This window comes from Aythya ferina (assembly GCF_964211825.1).
Source record: "Aythya ferina genome assembly, chromosome: 1".
Lineage (NCBI taxonomy): Eukaryota > Metazoa > Chordata > Aves > Anseriformes > Anatidae > Aythya > Aythya ferina.
The window spans coordinates 207,320,270-207,346,283 of NC_140296.1; the positions used below are offsets into that span (position 1 = coordinate 207,320,270).

The 26,014-nt window shown below is 40.8% G+C and overlaps 1 protein-coding gene and 1 long non-coding RNA gene across 7 annotated transcripts in view; one reads left to right on the forward strand and one right to left on the reverse strand.

Moving 5' to 3' along the window:
• The window catches only part of GOLGB1 (golgin B1), a 68,411-nt gene that overhangs the window by 23,210 nt on the left and 19,187 nt on the right, over positions 1–26,014 (reverse strand). For 4 of the 5 annotated variants that reach the window (XR_014688807.1, XM_084507056.1, XM_084507054.1 and 1 more), the window contains 7 exons: positions 21,057–21,465; positions 19,431–19,522; positions 19,033–19,132; positions 14,756–14,829; positions 11,706–11,796; positions 10,064–10,131; positions 3,706–8,741 (listed from right to left, as the gene is read on the reverse strand). Coding sequence is in view for 4 of the 5 variants with exons in the window: in XM_084507056.1 (XP_084363182.1) it covers positions 3,706–8,741; positions 10,064–10,131; positions 11,706–11,796; positions 14,756–14,829; positions 19,033–19,132; positions 19,431–19,522; positions 21,057–21,465 (5,870 nt within the window). In the remaining variant the exon portion in view is untranslated. Of the gene's footprint in view, positions 1–3,705; positions 8,742–10,063; positions 10,132–11,705; positions 11,797–14,755; positions 14,830–19,032; positions 19,133–19,430; positions 19,523–21,056; positions 21,466–26,014 lie in introns of those variants that run through there. The other variant, XM_084507057.1, reaches the window with a different exon arrangement.
• Positions 7,369–13,019, forward strand: LOC311430469. 2 transcript variants are annotated; one of them, XR_014688808.1, is made up of 3 exons: positions 7,369–7,475; positions 12,332–12,452; positions 12,754–13,019. It is a non-coding gene; the product is annotated as an uncharacterized lncRNA (long non-coding RNA). The 2 variants fall into 2 exon arrangements; XR_014688809.1 differs by having other exon boundaries at positions 7,394–7,475; positions 12,332–13,019.

A 26,014-nucleotide genomic window follows, 5' to 3' on the forward strand; every position in this document is an offset into this window, starting at 1 on the left:
GTTGGAGACTCCACAGCCTTTTTGGGCAGCTTTTGCCAACGCCTGGCCACCCACACAGTGAAAAAGTGTTTCCTGACGTTTAGATGGCACCTCCTGTGTTCTGGTTTGTGGTCATTGTCTTTTGTCCGGTCACTGGGCACCCTCCAGCATCTTCTGGTGTCTGGAGTCATTCTGGCCTGGGTTCAGGACTTTATACTTTTCTTTGTTGAAATTCATGAGGTTTCTATCAGCCTGTCCAGGTCCTGCTGGATGGCGGTATGACCTTCTAACAAACATAATCATAGAATGTTACACACCTTAAGTAGCAAACAAAATCTGAGCCTCACTGCACATGGAAATGAATTTCTCCTATAAAAGACTGAAGATGAAACAAGCTGTAGCTTGGAATGAAAAGGGAATAGAATTTGCATGGTCTAGAGAGGACTATTGTGTCTTGGCTAATGTAATTACAGAATCATTTAGAGTCATTTATGTTGGAAGAGACCCTTAAGATCATCAAGTCCAACCATCAACCTAACACTACCAAGTCCACCGCTAAACCATGTCCCTAAGTGCCACATCCACGTGTCTCTTAAATACCTCCAGGGATGGTTACTTAAGCACTTCCTTAGGCAGCCTGTTCCAATGCCTAGCCTCCTTTTCCATGAAGAAATTTTTCCTGATATAGAACCTAAAGCTTGTGCAACTTGAGACCATTTCCTTGCATCCTATCACTTGTCTCCTGATAAATGAGACTGACACCCTCCTTGCTGCAACCTCCTTTCTGGTAGCTTTAGAGAACAATGAGGTCTCCCCACACCCTTGTTTTCTCCATAAAAAGGAGTATCAGCCACTCCTCCCTGTTTTGTGTCATCTGCAAACTTGCTGAGTGTACACTCTGCCCCACCATCTAGCAAATCAATAAAGATATTAAATAAGACTGGACCCAGTATTGACCCTTGCGCTACACCACTAGTTACTGTCCTCCAACTGGACTTTGTGCCACTGCTTATCACTCTCTGGGCTCAGCCATTTAGCTAGTTTTCAACCCACCTCACTATCTGCTCATCCAGACTGTACATCAAGAGCTTGTCTATAAGGATCTTATGGGAGACAGTGTCAAAGGCCTTACCGAAATCAAAGTAGACAATATCCATTGCTCTCCTCTCATCTACCAGGCTGGTCATTTCTTTGTAGAAGCTTATAAAATCAGTCAAGTATGAATTCCCCTTGGTAAATTCATGGTAAGTGTTCCTCATGAACACAAGCCAACAGTGTGCCCACGTGGCCAAGAAGGCTAATGGCATTCTGGCTTGTATCAGGAATAGTGTAGCCAGCAGGACCAGGGAGGTGATCGTCCCCTTGTATTCTGCTCTGGTGAGGCCACATCTCGAGTACTGTGTTCAGTTTTGGGTCCCTCACTACAAGAAAGACATCAAGGCCCTGAAGCATGTCCAGAGAATGATTACAAAACTGGTGAAGGCTCTGGAACGCAAGTCCTATGAGGATTTGCCGAGGGAACTGAAAGTGTTTAGTCTGGAGCAGAAGAGGCTCACAGGAGACCTTATTCTTCTTTACAACTACCTGCAAGGAAGGTGTGAGGAGCTGGGGGTTGGCCTCTTCTTGTAGATAGCTAGTGATAGGACCAGAGGGAATGGCCTCAAGTTGTGCCACGGGAGGTTCAGTTTGGAAATTAGGAGAAATTTCTTCTCAGAAATAGTTAGGCATTGGAATGGGTTGCCCAGGGAGATGGTGGAGTCACCATCCCTGGAGGTGTTTAAGGAAAGGTTTGATGTGGTACTTTGGGACGTGGTTTAATGGATAATATTGGTGGTGGGGGATGGTCAGACCAGATGATCTTGGAGGTCTCTTCCAACCTTAACGAATCTATGATTCTATGATTTTCTTGTCCCTCATGTGCCTGAAAATGGTTTCCAGGATTAGCTGCTTTATCATCTTCCTAGGGTTTGAGGTGAGGCTGGGCAGGCCTATTCCCTGGGTCCTCCTCCCTGCTCTTTTTAAAGATAAGAGTGATACTTGCTTTCCTCCACTCTTCAGGCACTTCTTCCTTTCACCATGATCAATCAAGGTTTATCAAGAGTGTCCTTGCCATGACATCTGCCAGCTGCCTCAGCACTCATAGGTGTATTCCATCAGGACCCACAGTGAATGAGCCCCATGAATGTCCAGTTTGCTTAAACCTGATACAATCTGATCCTCTTTCTTGGTACATCTTCCTTGCTCTGGCCTTTCACTCTAGTCTCTGGGACCTGGGATTCCTGAAGAACAGTCTTGCCAGTAAAGACTGAGGCAAAGAATGCATCTGAGTACCTCAGCCTGTGTACCTTTACCCTGTCCTGGGTACCCTGGTACCCCATTTCATACAGCAGTAGACCCACATTTTCCTTAGTCTTCCTTTTATTACTGGTGTATTTATATAAGCTCTTTTAATGATCTTGGCCAGACTCAGTTCCATTTGGGCTTTAGCTTTTCTGACTTCATGCCTACATGCTCAGACAATCACAGAATCACAGAATTGTCTAGGCTGGAAGAGACCTCCAAGATCACCTAGTCCAACCTCTGGCCTAACACTAACCAGTCCTCCACTAAACCATATCAGTATGTCTCTGTATTCTTCCCAGGTTACTCGTGACACACCTCCTGGCATTTTTGCCTTTCTATTCATTGGGGTGGACTGCTTTTGAGCCAAAAAGAGGTGATCCTTGAATATCGTTCAGCTTTCTTGGGCCACTCTTTCTTCCAGAGCTTTATCCCATAGGACTCTTCCAAGCAGATCCTTGAAAAAGCCAAAGTCAGTCTTCTTGAAAACAAGATGCCAGATGTGCCTTCCAACCTCAAACATTCTGTGATTATGTGATTATTTTTCAGTGTTCAGTGAAATAAATCTTTATGTCAATATTGTCAAAAAAGGTGAAGGTTAGATGTTGAGTATTATCACCTCCTTTTTCATCAAAATACTCCTTTTTCTCTCCCATTTTATCTGGGAAGTATAAATCAGTGAAGTTGCTGTTCTCAGTTGCTTGATACTCATTTCACTTTCCAGCATATAAAAATAGAGCATTTTGATCGCAAACTTTGTCAAACAAATTTACTCAATGGTTTGTTTTTAATGTTGGAAGATAAAAGATAGCTTTTCATTGTATTTCTCTTGCTCCGTCTTTCCCTTAAAATCTAATATGGGATTAAACTGGAATTATGTATCCCAACCCTCTATTGACTTGCCAAATTTAATTTCTAGGAGTGACAATTTGATGCAAAAGAATATTTTGAATTTCAGACTACTAAAGACTCAGGATAGTACTCAGTTGGCTACTGACTGTTACAGGGAATAGATCTAACAGGAGTACTCTCATGATGAGAAGGGGGAATAGTTCACAGTGTTAATTCCCCTGTATCTTTGTGCATTCAACAAATACATACTAACTCCCTACAGCCTAACTCCAAACCTCTTTTCTATTCAAATGCAAGTGATCCAAGAGATGAGCCTAATTATGTTTTGTTTGTTTGTTTGTTTAAGAATAATTCTTCTCTCCATCTTAGGCATTCATTACTTTTGCCAATTGTCACATTTAGCATATTTATGTATTCATAATTCTTTCTTTACAGTATGTTGCAAAAGGAAGTGGAAGTCCTTTCTTACCTTTGGCTGCTGCTTCTTAAAAGGAAATACATTAATACCAGCTTAGTCATTATCACCTTCTTTACCTGGATATATGAATCTGAAGTTCTTCCACATGTATAGTCATCTGCTTCATCTGGTCCTTTAGCATAACACACGTTTCCTCTTTTGAACGTATTTCTTCCTCCTTCTTTTGAATAGTTTCTGTGAATTTCTTCTCCCATGTTTTGGATTCATCTATCACTCTATCCCTGTCATCCTGAAGGGAAGACATGCTCCTGGTGAACGCTGCAAGTTGGGCTAGTGTTTTGTTTAGGTTGCCTTCCAATTCCTTGGCTTCTTGATCCTTTGTTGTCAAAGAGTCTTGAACATCACGAACAGTTGTTTCCATATAGTCTTTCTCCCTCTGCAAAGTTGCCAGCTTTTCTTCCATGTTCTTGATTTCCTTTGAGTGCTTGTTTTTCTCCTGTTCCAGTCTTCTTTCAAAGTCCTCATCTTTTTTCTTCATTTGAATTTGAATATTCTCTTTGTTTGCACGTAACTCTTCTTTTACTTTGACACTCTCTGCTAGAACCCTTGCTGCCTCACTCTGTGTGTCATCCAATACTACTCTGCAGAGAGCAAGCTCTTTCTGGGCTTTACTGGTGTCTTCAAGTGCTTTTGCTAAAGTTTCTTTGGCTGCTTCTAGATCTTTCTGAGACTCGCTCTGGACAAATTCCAGAGCTTTAACAGTTCTTTCTAAACTACTGATTTTTTCCTGGCTTTTAATACAGTCTTTCTGCAGCTGCTTAATCTCCTGCTGTTTCTGCCTCAGCAATTCCTGAAGCTCCTTTACATGTGTGCTACTGTCTCCCCTCCACGTGTCCTTTAGCTTTTCTACCTTTTGATTTTCTGAACTTGTTTTACTATTCTCCTTTGCCATCTGACGTTTCTCCTCCTCTACTTCATGTATAATTCTCTGCAAACTCTGAAGCTCACGTTTCAGTTGCTCATTTTCAATTTGGAAGTCTGTTGCATTTTGCTGATAATTTCCAATACTCCCATTAAGTTCTGCCAGCTGATTCATGAGCCTTTCTTCCAAATCATCCTTCTCAGCCTCTAGAGTGTCCTTCAGTTCAGACATCCTGATAAGGTCTTCTTTTGTGTTTTGAACTGTTTGCTCCATCTTTGCTACTGTGTCCTGGAGAATATTCAATTCATGGACTTTCACTTCCATTTGGGTCTCTAAAGCCCTCTTCTCACCTGCTAAAGTCTCCACACACACGCGGATGTCACCCAGCTGTTGTTCTGAAGCCCTCCTATTATCTTCTAGTTCTGTGATTCGCTCTGTGAGCTCAGCTATCTTTTTTACATAGATATTAAGATCCTCAGATAAACTACTATCTTCAAAAGCTTTTTGTTCCAGCTCTGCATTAGGAGATTTTGGTCTAAAGCTTAAATCCACTTGATTTTCAGTCCTCTCCACAGGTGGTGGCATGTCAACTGCCTGATTTGTTTCTTCTCCTGTTGTCTTCTGGGCACCATACTTGTCTATCAGTTCTCTGCTTTCCTTCAGCTTGGATTCTGTTAACTGCAAGTGATGCTTTAAGTCTGTGATCTCTTGAGTAAGAGACTCTTTTTCAGCCATTACTGTTTCAAGCTGAGTAGAAAGAGACTGATAATCCCTCCTAGAGCTCTCCAGATCTTCTTTCAGGCTAATATTTGTAAATAAAGATACATCTCTGGTCCTGTGTAGGTCCTCATCTGTAGAATGTATCTCTGATCTAAGCTTCTCATTCTCCTCCTCTAGTTCCAGGATCTTTTGTTGCTTTGATTTTGCAAATTTCCTCATTTTCTCCTTCATTCCATCAATTTCCTGCCCAGCTTCCTGTAGCTGCTTATCTGTTTCTTCTCTTTTTGCTTCAGCACTTTTCAGCTTAATGAAAATTTCCTGCTTTTCCTGTCTAACAGTTTCCAAAACACGCTGAATCCGCTCAGCCTCATTACTCACATTTTCATATGACTGCAGGAGAGTTTCATATTCTTTCTGAAGCTCCCTATATTTCTCACACCACTCAGAACTCTCAGCAGCTTGAAAACATTTCAAGGATTCCATCTCCTTCTCCTGCTTCTCTTTCTCTAGAACAACTCTGTCTAGAGTCAATTTAAGGTTTTTACAGCATCCATCAAGATTCTGATTTTCTCTAACTACCTTATCAACTTCTGCAATAAGTTTTTCTCGCTCTTCAGTGAGACCCACTAACTTTTCTGTTAAACTATCTGTTTCTTTAACATGGCCACGTATTTCACTTTCCATATTTGTCAGCTTGACAGAAAGATTCTCAATAATAGCTTTGGCATTTGCCAGTTCCTCTTTCAGAGATTTGCTCTCCTTTAATGCTTCTTTTCTAGAAATAAGTGCAGCTTGCAACTTTCTCTGCATTTGATTCTTCTGTTTAGCTGCTTCTGCATTGTCATCTTGCTTGTGCTGAATTTCAGGCTGCTCAGTTTGCAGTCTCTCGCTTTGTTCCTCATGTACCTGAGCTTGAGTTTCAAACTGACTACAGAGTCTCTTGATCAAATCTTCTTTTTCCAGCAACTGTGCCTCTGCGTTAATGAGAGCTTCACTTTTCTGCCTTAACTGCAAATTAAGGAATTCAATTTCTTCATCCTTTTGATGCATAAGTGTTTTCAGGTCTTCCAGATTGTCTTCTCTAGAAACTTTTACTTGACTTTCCTCCAATTCTGTCTGAAGTCTTGCTGTGTCAGCTTCAGCTTGGTCGGAGGTTCTAGTCAGTCCTGTCTCCGGAAACAACTGTGCTATGCGTTCTTGCAAACGAAAGACTAATTCTGATTTGCAAGCAAGTTCACTTTCCATATGGCTGACCTGATGTTCCAATTCCTCTTTTTCCATCTGCAATTTCTCAAATTTTGTCTTATACTCTTCCTCAGAAACACCTGCAACTTGTATAAGCTTGCTGTTTGTAGTATTTTCTGCTTCCAAGCACGAAGAATCCAACCAACCTTGATTCTCAGGAATACTCTCTCTTGATCCTCTCTGTTCTTGGAGTTGTCTGAGCTGAGCTTGGATGCTTTCCTTCTCTTTGCTTTGCATATCAAATTGTTCTTGTAAGATGTTGTAATCATCTTTCTGCTGTTTAAGCTGTTCTCTGTGATGCCTGTCTTTCTCTTGAGCCTTCTTTATAGTGTCTTTGCGAGACACCAGTGCTTCCTGAAGTTTTTTTTGAAGTTGTTCCTTTTCTTGTTCAAGAGTTGAAATCCTCTCTTTCAGAGCAGACTTCTGGTTTTCTTCAAGATTTGTAGCTGCTGAACATTTTTTTTCATTTTCTTCATAATCTTCTGGGCTTTTATTGGTTTCAGTTAGTTTGTCAGCAATTGTCTGACCTTTCATGATTTCAACTTCAATCGAATCAATGTTTGTCTTTCCTTGCAAGCTTTGCTTCATTTCCTCAATCACTGCGTGTAACTGTGCTTCAGCAGTTTCTTTATCTAGCAGGTCCTTCCGGATGCTCTGCAACTCCGATTCCTTTTCAGAAAGCAGTTGAATTAGATACTCCTCTCTGGGCTGGCTTTCAAGATTCACTTCTTGGCTTATTCTAACTGTCATATTTTCTCCTCCTTCAGCTTCTTGAGCCACTGAGTTTTCTGATTCAGCCCCTCTTCTCAGCTCTACTAATTCGTTCTCCAATTTGCTAACCTTCTTCAGGAGCTCCTTCCTGTTAACAAGTGCTGCTTGCAACTTCCGCTTTACTTGTTCATTTTCTTTTTTCAGAAGTTCAAGTTCACTTACTAATGTCTCACTTTCTTTACATGCTGTTTCTGTCCCATACTGCTGCTCAGATGATTCACAGCTCAGGTATGTATCTTTTGCTTTTATGTTTTCGTCTTTTTCCTCCTTGGCTTTTAATAAGAGGCTTGTTTTCTCTTTGAGACTCTTTAACTCAGTTTCTAGAGAAAATTTTTCTTCATTCAGCAGTACTATTTTCTCAGACATGCTGACACTGATCTCTGTCATCTGTTCTTCTTTCTCAAACAAGGTTTGCTGCAGGGTCTCTATACACCTGGTATGTTCAGCAACAAGCTGTTCTAGGCTTGCTGCTTCATTGCCCTTTAAGGTTAAGCTTTGGGAAAGCTCTTCTATCTCAGCTGTTTTCTTCCTCAGAAGTTGTTCCAGGTCAAGTACTTCACATTCCTTGTTCTGGACCTGGCTTCTCATGTCTTTTAGTTGCAGGTCCTGATCAGAAAGCTGAAGTTGTGCTTCATCCAAGTCTTTTTGCAAAGCTTCAATTTTTATCTCTTTGGATTTAAATTCATTTTTTAGGCTTTGGATTTGTTCTCTCAGAAGACTGTTCTGACTGTCTGACAGTCTCCGCTTTTCTGAAAGAGCTAGATTTTCCTCCAGTTGCTTCACTTGCTCCTTCAGTTCTGTTATGGTAGAAAGGTCCTTTGCCTGACAAAGGAGCTGATCTCTTTCTTCAGCCAAAACACAAAATGCACTGTCAGAATCCTCTATCTTTTTTCTGTATTCCTCAGCCAACTGGTTTAGCCTATTTATTTCGTCATCTTTTTCTCCCAGATCTTTCTTATAGGATTCTTCTGATTTCTGCAGAATTATTTGCAGTTCTGTAACTTGATTTTGCAGCTTTATCAGATCTTCACATTGAGAGGTGCCAGGCTCTGAAACTGTTGTAGAGACTACCTGTGTTGCTTCCATTTCCCTTCTGTCATGAACAGCACTCCCCTGGGGCACCTCTTGAAGACTGGTTTTGTTTTCCTGAAGTGCACTAATTTGCTGTATTTCTGTTTCTCTCAGTAATGAGCTATTGATCAACTTATTTTGTGCATCTGAAGCCTTTTGCTCTTCCCCGTCAAGATGCTGTATCTGGGAATTATCTTCCAGCTGGTTAGCTTCTTCTCCTGCTTCATTTACTGTAGAAGTTTGACTGTTTGGGTCCTTGAGCTGCCCTTTCAGAAATGCTATTTCTTCTTGGGCTTCTTTCAGTTCCAGCAGCAAAACTGACAGCTCCTTCTGTTTCTCTGCAGCAAGATATTCTAGAATTCCAGACATACATTTTTCCCCAGTAAACTGCTCACTTCCCCTGGGAAAGCCATCTGTTGTTGCCTAAAACACAACAAAAGGTTTCAATTTTCCTTTGAATCCTGTCAAAGGGACACTTTTCATTGTTCTCAAAGTAACTGCGTTCTACATTTTGTAGTTTAAGGTTACCCTTTCTTGTGCTATCAAGTGCAATACCCTTATTAAAAACAGGAGGACTCCTCAGGTCATTTCAGTTCCTGAATATATAAGGACAATATAAGAAGGACATGGTTGTATTAGAGAAAGTCCAGAGGAGGGCCACAAGGATGATCAAAGGGCTGGAACATACCTCTCCTATGAAGATAGGCTGAGGGAGGTGGGGTTGCTCAGCCTGGAGAAGAGAAGGCTCTGGGAAGACCTTATAAGGGCCTTCCAGAACTTAAAGAGAGCCTACAGGAAAGCTGGGGAAGGACTCTTTATCAGGGAATGTAGTGATAGGACAAGGACTAATGGCTTCAAACTAAAAGTGGGTAGATTTAGATTTGGTGATGGGAAGAAATTACTTACAATGAGGATAATAGTAAACATTATTTGTTTACTGGAACAAGTTGCCCAGAGAATTTGTGGATGCCCCATCCCTGGAATTGTTTAAGGCCAGGTTGGATGGAGCTTTGAGTAACTTGGTCTAGTGGAAGGTGTCCTTGCCCATTGTGGGGAGGGGGAGTTGGAATTAGATGATCTTTAAGGTCCCTTCCAACCCAAGCCATTCTATGATCCTATGAAGCAGCAGCATGAAAGACTGTTTTGAGGATTAAACCATAAATGTAACTTCCTGTTACCTTATTTCACATTCTTTCTTGGTTACAGGATAGTCTGATTCTGAAATGTCTCAGTTCTCCTGTGATTCTCAGATGTATTCCACTAGACTTATCTACTGTATCCATAGTCTCCAAAACAGGAGGTTTTGTCCCCTATTCTACTTGCCCATTTAATGTGGTTAAGAAATAATATAGAAACACATATTCCAGTATGCGTCCATCTCCAAAGTATGAAGACTAAACAAAACATCTGGTCTAAAGTGCTTGAATTTTTCCAAATATTAATCTTAAAGTTTCCTCTTACCCCCCAAAACAGTCACAAATCCTGGCCATAAAGCATGGATCACCAGTACAGAAATAAGTCAGTATCTTGTATTACAAAGACTGTCCATTCTACCAGGTTGCAGGGCAGAAATAATTTATGAGGAACTATTAAAAAAAGCTATGTATTAAAGATTACTAACTAGTTGTTATTATGGGATGCTAAAACAAAAACTGTTCTTTGGGGCTTCTGAAATTACAAGTAGTTACCATATCCATGGATTCATACAATATTGAAAAGTAAAAAGTATGGGGTAAAATTTGTACCTCAGGTAGCACCGAAGTATCATCAAAAGGCTTTTGCACTTCTGAATTCACCATCAATCCTGACATACCTAGTCATAAAATGTATATGTCACCATAAGTAAATGAGTTGTACATTAATTCAGTAGGTAATCAAACAGGCAATTTACAGGACTGGAGTTTCTCCAGTTTCCAAGGTAGGAAATAAAAAAGGTCAAGAGTTTGAAGCTATGGACTGGGTCCAGACATCCCCAAGCTCTGCAGATGCAAAAACTACTGCATTTACTGCATGCTGGCATCACCCAAGTCTACAGTATATCTAACCTCTACAAAAGGATGAAGAGACAAAGAGAAAAGTGAACCAGTACACTTGCACCCTTAAAAAAAAAAAAAAAAAAAAGAAATGAGGATTTAATTATGAACCCTGCAATTACACCTCTTCTTTGAGAAAATTACTTTTTTTTTTTTTCTGATAGCTAAATTAGCTCTGTCACACTGCTAGAACTATTATTAAAAAAAACCTCTGAAACCTCATTTTCTGTTTTGTTGGTTTTGCGTTGTTTCTTTTTTTATTGTTTTGTTTGTTATTGTTGTCAAAACCGAAAAAATCCTAGAAAATTATAAATATGTGCATTAAGAAAAGCAAGGTTGTAAATCTAAGCTCTTAAATGCTAAGAAACACCAGAGATTATAGTAGTTGCCCATTCAGGTTTGATTTTGCTATTTTGCTCATATTGTTCTCTCCAACTACCTGAAAGGAAGTTGTGGGGAGCTGGGGGTAAGCCTCTTCTCACAGATAACTAGTGATAGGACTACAGGGAATGGCCTTAAGTTGCACCAGGGTTAATTTAGGTTGGAAATTAGGAGAAATTTCTTCTTAGAAAGAGTAGTCAGGCATTGGAATGGGTTGTCCAGGGAGGTGATAGAGTCACCGTCCCTTGGAGTGTTTACAGAAAGGTTGGACATGGTGCTTACGGACACGGTTTAGTGGGTGATATTGGTAGCAGGGGGATGGTCGGACCAGATGATCTTGGACATCTTTTCCAACCTTAATTATTCTATGATTCGATGATTGTTGGCAACAGCTTAAGCTTTCAAGCAATTAAGCAAGTGATCATCTCTTCATGAAGTGCGAGAAGGTAGAGATATGAGCATTTAATCATAGCATTACTAATTTTTAGAAGCCTTACTCTGCAACCACCCAGGTAACAATTTTTAGTTGGTGGTGATGGTGGGTTTTTTTTGTTTGTTTTGTTTTGGTTTTGATAATTTAGAGGTAGGGTGGGGAGGGAAGGCAGTAGTACCAGAGACAAAAAAAAAAGCTTGCTAGTTTGAAGACAGGAACCCAATCCTTCATCTTACCTTAAGTCTCTTCCACGTACTACACATCAGTCTCTGCATCAACAAATAGCCTCCTTCAAAACGTTCTCCCTTTCACACAGTATTAGGGACAGTAGTAGGGACTACTTTTTTCTTCTCTTCTGATGCATTACTTCTTGCCTGCAATAGTGTTTTCTCTTCTAACTCCTGTGTATCTTTGCTAATTCCTGTGTATCTTTAGATTCTGACCTGAAAGCTCTGCTTTCCAAATCACCTTGGATTTTTCCATGACGACTCTCAAATTTCCACAGTTTTAAGGTCAATGTAATTTATTCTACGTCCTTACCTCTCAGTGTAGGAGAGCAATCTACATAAGAGGCTGGATCTTCCAGAGTCTGCAAGTCTTGCATTTTCACCTCAGATCCAGCATTTTTGTTCTATTGGTGGAAGAAAACATACTTAGTTTTGAGCTACAATCTTTGCATTGGAAGATAGCTATCTTAGCTGCTATTCTGCCAAGCTTTGAGTAAAACCTGACATTCCCTACTTTAGACCCATTTCTGATGCCTAACAGAAATAAAATTAAAAAAAAAATAGATTATTTATGATGGTAAGCAGAAGACTAAGACGTCTTTCTAAGATGAAAGACTAAAACTAAGACATCAGGTTACGGTATCCGATCAGATTTAGGGTATGAGTTCAGGATATTACTGAATGCAATTAATCTCCTTCCCACCTTGCTTACTCTTTCATCTTCAGTGCTTCAAAGCAACTGATAATAGATTTTTAACTTTTCACCACCCAAGCAGTGAATGTGAGAAATCATGTGTTTGTCACTGTATGCTTTACTGTTGGAGCAGATAAAGAACCTGCAGTCTCTCAAGGAAGGTTACACTAGGCTACATAACGTAAATGAATTAACTACTCAACAAGAATCTATTAACTGCTATACCTCTCCTGCTTCTCTTTCAGATAGGAAAGAACCTGACTGCTGAAGTTGGAGCATACTGCTAAGAGAGAGGAGACTTTGCTATTTCACAGACCCAGACTCCTTTTGCCCACACAAAGACGTTGAATAAAACTCAGGAAATTGGTTAGTTTGCTATTGACATTCATAAAAGAAGTAAGACTTACGGGTTGAGTTGCAATTAAAGCAAATTTCAATATTCCATGACAGTTCCTAACATATACTGTCTCTCACAAGAACTACCTCTGTGGGAAAAGGTTTGAACTAGAGTACAAAGGGACTACAAGTCATAACTTAAGTAGAAATATTGTGTTTGTCTGGGATAAGTTAATTTTCTTCATAGTAGCTCATATGGTGCTATGATTTGGATTTGTGATGAAAGGAGTGTTAATAACACACCAATGTTCTTTTACTTTTTGCTGAGCAGTGCTTGCATAGCATCAAGGCCTTTTCTGTTTCTCATAATGCCTGGCCAGTGTGTAGACTGGGGAGGCACAAGAAGCTGGGAAGGGACACAGCTAGGACAGATGCCGCCAGCTGACCAATACAGTATTTCACATACGATGCTGTGCTCAGCAATTGGATGAAGAAATAGTGAATGAAATCAGTTGGCAATTAATGAATTAACTCCTTATTTTGCTTTGCTTGTACACACCGCTTTTGCTTTACAATATTAAACTGTCTTTATCTCAACTCTGGAGTTCTCGCACTTTGACCCTTTTGATTCTTTTCCCCATTCCACTAGGTGAGAGTGAGCAAGTGGCTGTGTAGTGCTTAGCTGCTTACTGGTATTAACCCGCAACACTAGAGTAAAACGTCTTTAAAAAAATCTACTCCTCTCTCCTCTTGAAAAACAAAGACAAAAACAACATCCCAGTAATGTAAGGACATAAAACAAAATGAAGTGAATAGAATTAACACTTGCTGTAACTATCTAGAACATAAGTACATGAGGTGCTAACAGGTTACCCAGTCATATGGAAGCAATCACCAGACCCACATTCTAGAGTACTTTTGCCTTTGCAAGCTGCACACATTGAAATTAAATGTACGGGCTGCATTAAAATAATTTGTGTACACAACACAAACTGCATGTATTGGAATTGGATTCATACATATCTTTGCCTAAAGTAATGGGTCAGGAGCATGAGTTGCAGGATACAGCTGTCCAAATGTGAACACTGCATAAAAACTGTTTATATAGGCATACATATGTATGAAGGCACTGAAATGGACACTTCCAGAGTTGGATTCGTCCACTGTTTTAAACACCCACCTTGGTCAAGGTGAATCATATGCTAAACCACCTAGTCTCACCAATGCTTATAAAGGGGCTCTATAAAATAGCTCAGAGGCGTACAGCTGCCCTTGAAAAGACCACATGCATGCGTTTACACGTGTGTATACCTGTTGATCCACTAGATTAGACCTCAAAAATAGGCAATTGGAACGTAAGGCTCTGAAGTCAAGCAGGATGAACTGACTCAGAATGCATGAGTCCCAAATGTCAACTTTTGCCTTAATTACTCCACAGCAATACAAACTTAAGGAAACAGTCTTTGGCATTTTCATATGTAACACCTTCCATCCTCATTTTTAAATCAAAAGCTAATGAAAAAGTCAATAAATACATGTATGAAGCTTGATCTTTTACTATACAATTACTGGAGAAGGAGAGAAGCTGGAAACTTCAAACTGCCAACTCTCTCAGTTGGAGAGGATTGTTTTAGATAAAACACAGCATCATCTTCTTCCCCCCTGCAGGCAGACTGGAACAGAGTGCAGCAGTCTGGAAAGAGCCCAGACCATGCCCTAAGCTGACAAACAATTCTACAACAAATTCTTATTACAAATATACATCGGCAGCCATCTCCATCACCTGGCTGACTGAGTATAAAGCAAAGTAGAAGGTAGGCAATCCTGCACTCTTCTCACCAATGGATTACCTGCAACTGTACCTAAACCTGTTCACAGTGAAAGAATATATAGTCTAGTCTCCTGTTTTACAAAGAGAACTCAGCTTCTTCCAGTCAGTCTGCCAGATCCCCAAAAGGGCAGCGGGGATAAGTAGGGTTTGAAAGGTATCCTATAATGACAATTGAACCTTTGGAATTGTGTTTCCTGAAACTTCCCTCAGTTTAGCCTATGATTTAGCTGCAGAACTAACTCATAAGAGGTATAAAATAGCAAGAATATGGATTGGGTGAATGAAGGACACAAGAATTCCACACAGACAGCAAAGGGAAATACAGTCTGATAAGAACACAGGACAAGCAGTATTTGGAAGCTATTTCTGTCTTTCGCCATTAATCCGGTTAATAATAACCTTTCAAAGAGGATTGTTAAAAAAGGCCGTAACAGCTTAGCTGTTTTAAGGCCAGTCCTTGACCTGTTTTAGTTTTGGCTTATTTTTGCTGCTTAATCATTACCTCCTTTGAATTTTCTGCAACCATCGCAGCTTCCTGCTGAGGCTCCTGGAGAACAAGTTGCAAGCGTGGTATATCTGAAACATTCAAGAACGCATGCACATGAAACAATTTATTTGAAAATTAAAACTCTCATTTAGAGAGTGACATGATACTCTTTCAGGAACTTTATAGAACAGGACACGTGGCTCTAAGCAGCACTTCTGCACTGAAGATACATAACATTGTCATTGGATAACGTGTTAGTTATTTTTTTCTCTGAAAGACACAAACTACCAAAACAAATTAATGATTTTAAGCACCTTTTAGAAAAGAAAACTTACTGTTCTTTTCCCTTTCTCCTTCCCCTGAAGAGGGGAAATAGAGAGAGATGTGATGATCTCTTTTCCCTGGTAACCAGTGACACAAAATGTGTGCGAATGGTATAAAGCTGCACCAGGGAAGATTCAGACTAGATATTTGGAAAAATTTCTTTACTGTGGGGATGGTCAAACACTGGAGCAGGCTTCTTAGCAAGGTGGTTGACGACTAACGGCTGTCAACATTCAAGAGGCATTTGGATAACGTCCTTAATAATATGCTTAAACTTTGGTCTAGCCCTGAAGAGGTCAGACAGGTGGACTTGATGATCTTTGTTGGTCCTTTCCAACTGAATTATTCTATTCTATTGTTATTTAGATTGAAATTAAAGGATAGCTGATAGAGCTTCATGTTTTGAAAATCATTCTTAAAAAGGAGGGGAAAGAAAGAATTATTGTAGCAGAATGCTTCAAATTTCATTAGCATAAAAATGAAAGAGAAACTGTCAAAGCTGGGAGAGAATAAAAACACTGGAGGGCCATTGTCCAAATCAAGAACAGTACAAGAATTCATCTGCTGTTTGACTCAGGATATTTTTATTTTTATTTCTGAGAACTGGCATGTAAACACCATTCATGATAGGTATGTCACTATACTGCATATGATGAAATGACTGAATTGGTAGATAAGGGGAGAGCATAAGTATTGTCTACACAGACTTCAGTAAGGCTTCTGCCACAGTGCAACATAAAATCCATACAGACAAGCTCTTGAGGTATGGGCCAGGCCCAGAGGATGGTTTTTAGCAGAATGAAGTCTATCTGGAAGCCAGTAACTAACCACAGAGCCAATGTGTCAATACTGGGTCCATGGCTGTTCAACCTCTTCCTTAATCATCTGGAGACCACCAAAGGCCTCTAAGTTAATTAAAGGGTTAGAGCATGTCTCCTATGAGGAAAGGCTGAGAAAACTGAGACTTTTTAGCCTAGAGACCTGAAGGGGGGAGGGGTCAAAGAAGATGGAGCCAGGCTCCTTCCAGTGGTGCCCAGTGACAAGACATGAGGCAATGGACACAAATTTGAAACACAGGAAGCACTGTCTGAACACAGAAAAAAACATTTTTTGCTGCTTTTTTTTTTTTTTTTTTAAACTGTGAAGGCAACTGAGCAGTAGTACACGTTGCCTAGAGAGGCTGTGGAGTTTCCCTTGGAGATATTTAAAAGACAGCTGGACATGGTCCTGGATAAGCAGCTCTGTGTGATCCTTCTTGAGGAGGAGGGATGCACAAGATTACCTTCAAAGGTCCCTTCCAACCTTAACCGTTCTACAATACTCAAAACATTCTGATACTCAAAAGCAAAAGAAAGGCAAAAACATGTCCTGTACCATATAGAATCATAGAATGGTTTGGGTAGAAAGGCACCTTTAAAGATCATCTAGTCCAACCCTTGTGCCAAGGGCAAGGATATCTTTCACTACAATTACATCACTCTAAGCATGATTCAACCTGACTCTGAACACTTCCAGTGACTGGGCATCCACAACTACTCTGAGCAACTTGTTCCACAACCTTAATCATGAAACATTTATTCCTTATATCCAATCTAAATCTACCCTCTTTCAGATTAAAACCTTTGCCCCTCATCCTGTCACTACAGTCCCTAGTAAAAAAGCCTTTCTTATCAGCCCCCTTTACAAACTCAAAAAGGTCTCCTCAGAGACTTCTATTATTGTCCAGGTTGAACAACACCAACTTTGTCAAGCTTTCTTCATACAAGAGGGGTTCCAACCCTCTGAACATTTTAGTAGCCCTGCTCTGGACCTTATCTAACAGGTCCATATCTTCCTTGTACTGGTGATTGCAGAGCTAGTTACAGTACTCCAGGTGAGGTCTCATGAGCAGAGTGGAAGGAAAGAATCACCCTTGACCTCTGGCCACACTTCTTGCAAAGCCCAGGATATGACTGGTTTTCCAATTTACAAGCACACATTGCAAGCCCATATCCAATTTTTCATCCACCAGTATCCCCAAGTCCTTCTTTGCAGGGCTACTCTCAATCATTTCATCATCCATTCCATGCTGATGTTGGGGATTGCTCTGATCCAGGTGCAGGACCTTCTACTCAACTTTGTTGGACTTCATGAGGTTTATATAGGCACAGTTATCACACCTGTCAAGGTCCCTCTGGATGGCATCCCTTCCCAGTAGTGTATCAACCACACCATTCAGCCTGATGTCATCCGCAAACTTTTTGAGGTTGCACTCAATCTCACTATTGATTTTATTAGTGATGTTATATTGTATTGGTCCCAGTACAGACCCTTAAGAGACAGCACTCATTACTGGTTTCCATTTGAACACTGGGTTATTGACTGTAACTCCTTGGATGCTGTCATCCGGTCAATTCCTTATCCATCTATCAGTTCGTCCATAAAAACTATTATCTACCCAATTTTGAAGCAAGAGTGCTGTGGGGGACTAGAAAGGCTTTATAGAAATCCAGGTAGATGATAACAGTTGTTCTTCCCTTGTTCACTGATGCAATGATCAGTTATGGAAACTGGGGTCTACAGTAACTGAAAAAATGCAAATGTTGTATCCTACTTCAAACAAAAGAACAAAAAGATGATCTGGAAAACTGCAAGCTGGTGTGCCTTACTTTGGTCTCTTGGAAAAATCACAAAATGCGTCCTCTTGGTAAGAAAGAGTCACAGCATCATTCAGGTTGGAAAAGACCTAAGATCATCTAGTCCAACTGTTCACCTAGTACTAATGTCCACCACTAAAACATGTCTAAGGTCTAAATATACACGTTTTTGGAAGACCTTCACAGGTGGTGTCTCAACTACTTCCCTGGGCAGCCTATTCCAATGCTGCACAACCCCTTCAGTAAAGAAATTTATCCTAATATCCAAACCAAACCTCCTCTGTTTCAACTTGAGACCATTTCCCCTTGTCTAATCACTTGGTGCTTGGGAGAAGTGCCCAATACCCACCTCGCTACAACCTCCTTTAAGGTAATTGTAGAGTATGATAAGGTCTCCCCTTAGCCTTCTTTTCTCTAGGCTAAACAACCCTAGTTCCTTCAGCCACTACTAATAAGGCTTGTTTTCTAGACCCTTCACCAGCTTCATTGCCCTCCTTTGGACACACTCCAGCACCCCAATGTCCTTGTAGAGTGGTGCCCAAAACTGAACACTCAGTTCAGTTACTCACTAAACCATATCCCTAAATACCACATTGAACCTTTCCTTAAACACCCCCAGGGACGGTGACTTCACCACCTCCCTGGGCAACCCCTTCCAATGCCTAACCACTCTGAAATAAAGAACATAAACCGAAGCAAGCTTAGAAGACCACTGAGATGGTCATGTGAGGACCATGTGAGGAGAGGCTGAGGCAACAGGGCTTATTTAGCTTGTATAAGATGCAGCTTTGTAGACACCTAAAGTAAGCCTTCCAACACCTGTGAAGAGGTTCTTGAGAAGACAAAGCCAGGGTTTTTAGAGCGGTGCAAGTTATGAGGATGTAAGACAACAGGCATATGCTGAAACAAAATAGGTTCCAACTGGATATCATAAAAATCATTTCTTCCATGAGGACAGTGAAGTGTCAGAAGAGGCTGCCCAGGAGGTTGTATAGTCACCATCCTGGAAGTTTTCAAGACCTGACTAGACAAAGGCCTCAGCAACTTGGTCTGATCTCATAGCTGACCCTGCTTTGAACAGGAAGCTTGACTACAGTCTGCCTGAGATAACTTCCAGCATAAATTATTCTGCGATTCTATGATTCATCTTAGTTCTAATTCTATTAGCTAGAGGTGCTGCCTGAACCCTTCAGTATAAGAGCTAATAAATTCTACATTTAACAACTGGAAAGAATTAGCATTTTTTTATGATCTTGTCAACAAAAGCATATTGAACCAGTAACTGTGGACATGTTTTTTTTCTAAAATAGATAAGAAGGAGGATAATTATACCATCTTCAGTCTTCTGTCTTTCCAAGTTTTCTGTGGATAGTAGTAAAGTCCCAGTCCCATCTTCCTTCTGTATCATTTTTTCCTGTGAAGTTGTTTCATCCTGTATAAACATAGGATGGAGGAGAGAGACATGTTTGCATTCAGTTTTTACAAAAGCATTCGTCTTTGATTTTTCAGTTAGCCCTTTAACACATCAGTTGGCAACTTCTGAATTAGTCAGATTGTGTCCTAGTTTTGCCCAGGCTCTTATAGTAATAACATGTCTGTCCATGAGCTGAGAGAACCCAAAACAATCTTTCTGAAGCAACACCACATGAAAAAGAATTTTTAAACATTTCACTCTGTTTCAGTTCCTCAACATATGGGAAAATTTTACAGGACTTATGAAAATACCATACCTCTTTCTTCAATTCAGAGACCTCCAACACTGGCCAGGATTTCAGCTTATTCTGACAGCATACAAATTCTTCAGATTTCTGTATAAGTTCATCTAAAGGAGGAAGAAAAAAAGGGAGTTAAGGTGTACCTTTTTTGCTGAAATACACCCAGTTTACATGTATGCACTATAGTACATGGATTCTTTATATCCCAGTCACCGCTCCCGTTTTGGGACCTAAAGTAGCTGGAAAAAAAAACAAAAACAATTTGAAATATTAGCCTCCAGTAAGATTAGTATTTTTAGTTCTGATTCAATATAAGCTTACAGAGAAAAGTGGTACAGTTTGCTTTCCTTGGTTGCTCGTTTAACATTTCGGTAGAAGAATCTGAAAGATTTTGAAGAATGTGGCACATCCAAGAAGAACTTGTACAAGTTGATGGAAGAAATAGGAATCCAATGAATTATTAAAATTAATTAAAAATATATATCTGGCTCAAGAAATTAGCACGTCTCAAAAAACTATAGGCTACAACACCACACAAAGAAAGTACAACAAATGCTACCCTTTTCAAATAATATTTGGGAAGTTGTGGCAGTCTGGTGAAGTGCCAGTGACTAAAAAAGGGGAAATATAACCCCCATTTTTAAGAAGGGGAAAAAAGAAGATCCAGGGAACTACAGGCTTGTCAGTCTCACTTCTATGCCCAGTATGATCATGAAGTAGATCTGCCTGGAAACTACACTGAGGCACATGAAAAACAGAGATGACTGGTGACAGATAGCGTATCTTCACTAAGGTCAAATTGTGCCTGACAAATGGTGGCCTTCTACAGTGGGGTTATAGCACAGCTTAATAAGGGGAGAGCAACTGATGCCATCTACCTGGACTTGTGCAAAGTATACAATACTGTCCTGTACAACTTTCTTGTCTCTAAAATGGATTACATAAATGGACCACGTGGTAGGTAAGGAATTGGCTAGACAGTTGCATTCAAAGAGTTGCGGTCAACAGTTGCATTCAAAGAGTTGCGGTCAACAGCTCAATGTCCAGGTGGAAACCAGGATAAGCTGGCTTTTATCATAAATGGTGTGGCCAGCAGGACTAGGGCAGTGATTCACTCAGCTTTGAGTATTAGAGGCTGCACCTCTAATACTGTGTTCAGTTTTGGGCCCCCCACTACCATAAGGACATCGAGGTGCTGGAGTGTGCCCAAAGAAGGGCAACAAAGCTGATGAAGGGTCTCGAAAACAAGTCTCATTAGGAGTGGCTGAGGGAACTAGGGCTGTTTAGCCTAGAGAGAAGGTGGCTAAGGGGAGACCTTATCATACTTAGGTTGGATATTAGGAGAAATTTCTTTACTGAAGGGGCTGTACAGCATTGGAATAGGCTGCCCAGGGAAGTGGTTGAGACACCACGCCTGGAAGTCTTCAAAAAACATGTAGATTTAGAACTTAGTTTGGTGATTAGTGGTGGACTTTAATACAATCTTAAAGGTTGATGATCTTAGAGGTCTTCTCCAGCCTGAATGATTCTATGGTCAGTATTTTCTTATGAGTCATCATAAAAGCAAAGTCAAGTAGAAGGCAACCCAGATATCCTTCGGTTCTTGAAAACCTGCTTCACCAAAATACCATGCTTACTCACCCTGTAGTTTCTTTATTGTAGTACTGTTTTCAGCAGACAGCATCAACAGTTGGTCAACATCCTGTTTCAGCTTATCATTTTCAGCTACAAGGGCAGCATAGCTAGACTGGAGCTCTTGTTCAGCCACCTTAAGACAACTGATCTGTAGGTTTTTCTCTTCCACCTCCTGCCTTTGTTTCTTCTCCAGGCCTCTATATCTCTCTAATTCCACTTGCGCCATTCTTGCCTCTTGTAGCTGTTCTGAGAGACACTGTACCTCCTCCTGCAAGTGATGGCAGGATAGCTTCCTCTCGGCTAGTTCCATCTCCATTTTCTCTCTAAGACTCTGAGACTCTTGTCTCTCTGCATCTAGCACATCTTTCAGAGAGCTTAGATCCACTGACATCTTCTGGCATTGATCTTGTAACATCTGTAAAAAGTTATGGAAATTAATTTAACTCTTATCTAGATCAATTCAGCACCAAAGCAAAGTACCTGAATTAAATCTTAAAATTGCCATTATATCCTCCTCAGATATTTAAGTAGCAGAACAAATGAAATAAACATGAGAGAAACCTCGATTTCTTAGAGAGAACCTGCCCTACTACATCCTTCTTGAAAGGTCATAAAGCTGGGGTAAACATGAACTCACAATTTCAGTTCAACTCCCAAAACTAAAGAAAAGAAAAATCTAAATTTATTGCAGGGGAATAGACAAGAAGAAAACAGTAGAACAGTTACCATGAATTCTGTTTTAGAGGAAAGAAAGCTTCCCAAAAAGGGGAAGAAGCATGACAACAGGAAAAGGAGAATTAAGGAGGACAATTAACAAATGGAACAAAAGCGTGTACGTGAAATTGGGTTAAAAATGCTGAAAAAGTAAACCATAAGTGACAGAGCACTCTACACAATGCCCAGCGTAGAGAAGAAAATTCATCAAATTTCCTTCTCCTGGGCCTATGGATGATCAACATATTTAGTTTCCAGAGGAGGCTGATGAGGAGCTCCCTTTACACTATGGGTAGGAAGAGAAGCTTCCACCCCATGGCCCATGGCCTTAGGATGTAGGTATACCTGGATCTCCTGATGACCATATAATGGCACAAGGGGATTCAGAGCGTGGAAGAGGAATCAGGGGACCCTAACAACCGTGCCATGAAGATATTGTCCTGGTTTCAGTTAGAACACAGTTAATTTTCTTCCTAGTAGCTGGTAGAATGCTATGTTTTGGCTTAGGATGAGAAGACTGCTGATAACACCCCGATGTTTTAATTGTTGCAGAGCAGTGCTTATACCAAGCCAAGGACATCTCAGCTTCTTGCTCTGTCCTGCCAATGGGCAGGCTGGGGGTGCAGTAAGAGCTGGGAGGGGACAGACCCAGGACAGGTGACCCAAACTAGCCAAAGGGGTATTCCATACCATCTGACGTCAGGCTAAACAATATATAGGGGTGGCTAGCCGGGGGAGGGGCACCGGACTGCTCGGGGTTAGGCTGGGCATCGGTCAGTGGGTGGTGAGCAATTGCATTGTGCATCACTTGTTTGTACACATTAGTAGTAGTACTATTATCATCATTGTATTATTATTATTATTATTATTATTATTATTATTATTATTTTCCTGTCTTATTAAACTGTCTTTATCTCAACTCATGGGCTTCACTTTCCATTTCTCTCCCCCGTCCCAGAGAGGGAGGAGGGAGGGTGAGCAAACGGCTGCGTGGTGTTTAGCTGCTGGCTGGGTTAAACCACGACAGGTATCCATGCTACCACTCCACAAAACTCTCTGGCAAGCAGTAAAATCAACAATGAGTACATGTCAGTTCACTGAGGTTCCTCACCTCTTCTTGATAGTAAGAGGTCCCACCACTGTGCCTGGTTGGGACACATGAACAAGAAAATAGAGTGGTGCATAAAACTTTTAAAGAAATGAAAAAAGTTTCCAAAATGCGGCTCAGCACTGGACAGGCTTTGCGGAGTGTGTGTGTGTAGAAGCTATGAAGGCTTACAAAACAGATGTCCATGAGGGACATCTGGGTATCAGGTAGGAAATATTTTCTCTCGGCACGTGACTGAAGCAAGACAGGAGTCCTGGCCATTGCTGGAGGAATTATTGGGCAGGCTACAATTCTGATTCATTATGGTGACTCCTGTGAGAAGAGGTCCATAGCATTTTGCTTACTTGTAAACTGTATTGTAATCTAGCATTACTCTACCACTGGGGACTGGGCTATAAGGGGTCAGAAGAAAGCCATTGTGAAAGAGCTCCAAATTATGTTTACAAAACATATTGAAAATCAGAGCTCTTCAACCAATATACATGAAAGGAACAAAAAGTGTTTTTTTGCCTCCTCATCAAAACTACATTTCATCCACTAAACACCTTATGCAAATTCTATAATAATAACGGTAATAACAAAATACATGTACATTACCAAGAAGAATCACCAAAATAAACATGTTTCTTTGTTCATTGTCTTCAAGATCTAAACAGGAAGAAACTATTTCCAAAATATTCAAGAAGTTTCCAGCATTTTGGTCAGAAATCAATTTCTTTCTGCTTCTCTCCAAATGTACAAGACAATGAATCAGCTCACATTTGCTTCCTTCAAATACCTTGAGACCTTTCAAAGCCTGACCAACAGATCTGGAAGTAGATCAACCTGTTGTGTTCTGATAGAGCATAATTATAAATAAATAAAGGACGAGAGGTGGTAGAATTAGATATTGCTTTGAGACCAAGGATATTTATAATAGAATCACAGAATCACAGAATTTTCTAGGTTGGAAGAGACCTCAAGATCATCGAGTCCAACCTCTGACCTGACGCTAACAGTCCCCACTAAACCATATCCCTAAGCTCTACATCTAAACGTCTTTTAAAGACTTCCAGAGATGGTGACTCCACCACTTCCCTGGGCAGCCTGTTCCAATGTCTAACAACCCTTTCAGTGAAGAAGTTCTTCCTAACATCTAACCTAAAACTCCCCTGGCTCAACTTAAGCCCATTCCCCCTCGTCCTGTCACCAGGCACGTGGGAGAACAGGCCAACCCCCACCTCGCTACAGCCTCCCTTGAGGTACCCATAGAGAGCGATAAGGTCGCCCCTGAGCCTCCTCTTCTCCAGGCTGAACAAGCCCAGCTCCCTCAGCCGCTCCTCGTAGGACTTGTTCTCCAGGCCCCTCACCAGCTTCGTCGCCCTTCTCTGAACCCGCTCAAGCACCTCGATGTCCTACTTGTAGCGAGGGGCCCAAAACTGAACACAGTACTCGAGGTGCGGCCTCACCAGAGCTGAGTACAGGGGGAAAAAAATAATAAAAGCTATCATTTCGCCAGGAAGAACAATATTAATGTTCAAAGCTTGAATTAACTAAGGACACTAGAGAACAGCACAACCAGTGACAACAGTAGAGGTCTCTTTTGTTTGTATGTAGAAACGATGAACATTTGAGCTTAAAAATTAATTTGTTAAATATCTGCTTGTTTGACCAAAAGTGCAACTGATGTACTGCACCACTCTCCCACGAGACTGATAAAGCAGAAGGTCATTCTAAATGGTGGAGATTTTCAGAAGTTGTGTTACTGAGGGGAAAAAAAAAGGTACTCATCATACATCTGCAAACAAATCTTTTAAGGGATCTCATCTCAAGGGGCATATGTATATATAGTCATATATGTAGAGACTTGATCTCATTTTATTCACACTCCAAAATGATTAGGTAAGAGCCAATACCACTGCAGAAGCTGTGTCATACTACCAAGTCCTTAGGAAGTTGCACCAAAGAACATCTGCCTTTGATCTGGCCCGAACACTGTAGTCCAGAACAGTGTAGCTATATTAGCACCATGCTAGGTACTTTTGTCTTAGGTGAAGCACTGTGTATTTGTCAGCTTTGAATGCATGAGACAGCAGTGCACAGTATGGTTAGATTTTGTCCCTGTTCACATGCACAGAAACCACACTGCTAGGGAGGTCTTCCAAAGCATCTTAATCCCTGTTGCTTGGCTGGACTAACTGTAAGCAACGCACAGAGACCTGTAGCTCTAAAACCTGCCTTAGAAAAAGTTCAAGTTGAGTGCAGATGCACATGTTAGTGTGGTGGCTAGAGCCTCCTAAACAACTATCACCTGGAAAATCTACAGCTAGCCACAAAACCAGATTACAGAAACACAGAATCACACAGAATCACAGAATTTCTAGGTTGGAAGAGACATCAAGATCATCGAGTCCAACCTCTGACCTAACACTAACAGTCCCCACTAAACCATATCCCTAAGCTCTACATCTAAACGTCTTTTAAAGACTTCCAGGGATGGTGACTCCACCACTTCCCTGGGCAGCCTGTTCCAATGTCTAACAACCCTTTCGGTAAAGAAGTTCTTCCTAAGATCCAACCTAAAACTCCCCTGGCGCAACTTAAGCCCATTCCCCCTCGTCCTGTCACCAGGCACGTGGGAGAACAGACCAAGATTAATAGTTACAGAGCCTTGTAGTCCAATAGTGTAGCATTGACACTACTAGTAACAGGGCTCAAAGCTTTACATTGTATTTACAAGTCCTCAGGAACAAGGCTCATCAAGCCTGCTGTCTGCCCATGCCTTAAATTCCTGGAAATGATTTTACTTAGTTTAGCTATAAAAATATTTCTTCTTACCATGTAAATAAGCAAAATTTGTTTTACTTATCTTCATATGGTATTATTGCAGCTTTTTTTTTTAGTTTTTCTGTAATAGATAGCAGCTACAAAGACCTACTCTTTGTAAAATGAAATAGGTATGACTAACAGTGTAGAAAAGTGCAGGCCTGGTGAGACAGCAGAGGCATTGAGAAGCAGGAACACAGAATGGGATGCAGGGAAGTACATGAAGGCAGGGAATGACAGAAGGTGAGGCACGCATTGGAACTGAAGACCCCGAGGCTATAAACATTTCACCAGTGGTCAGTTGAAAAAATGCACACTGAGAACTGGAGAAAATTGG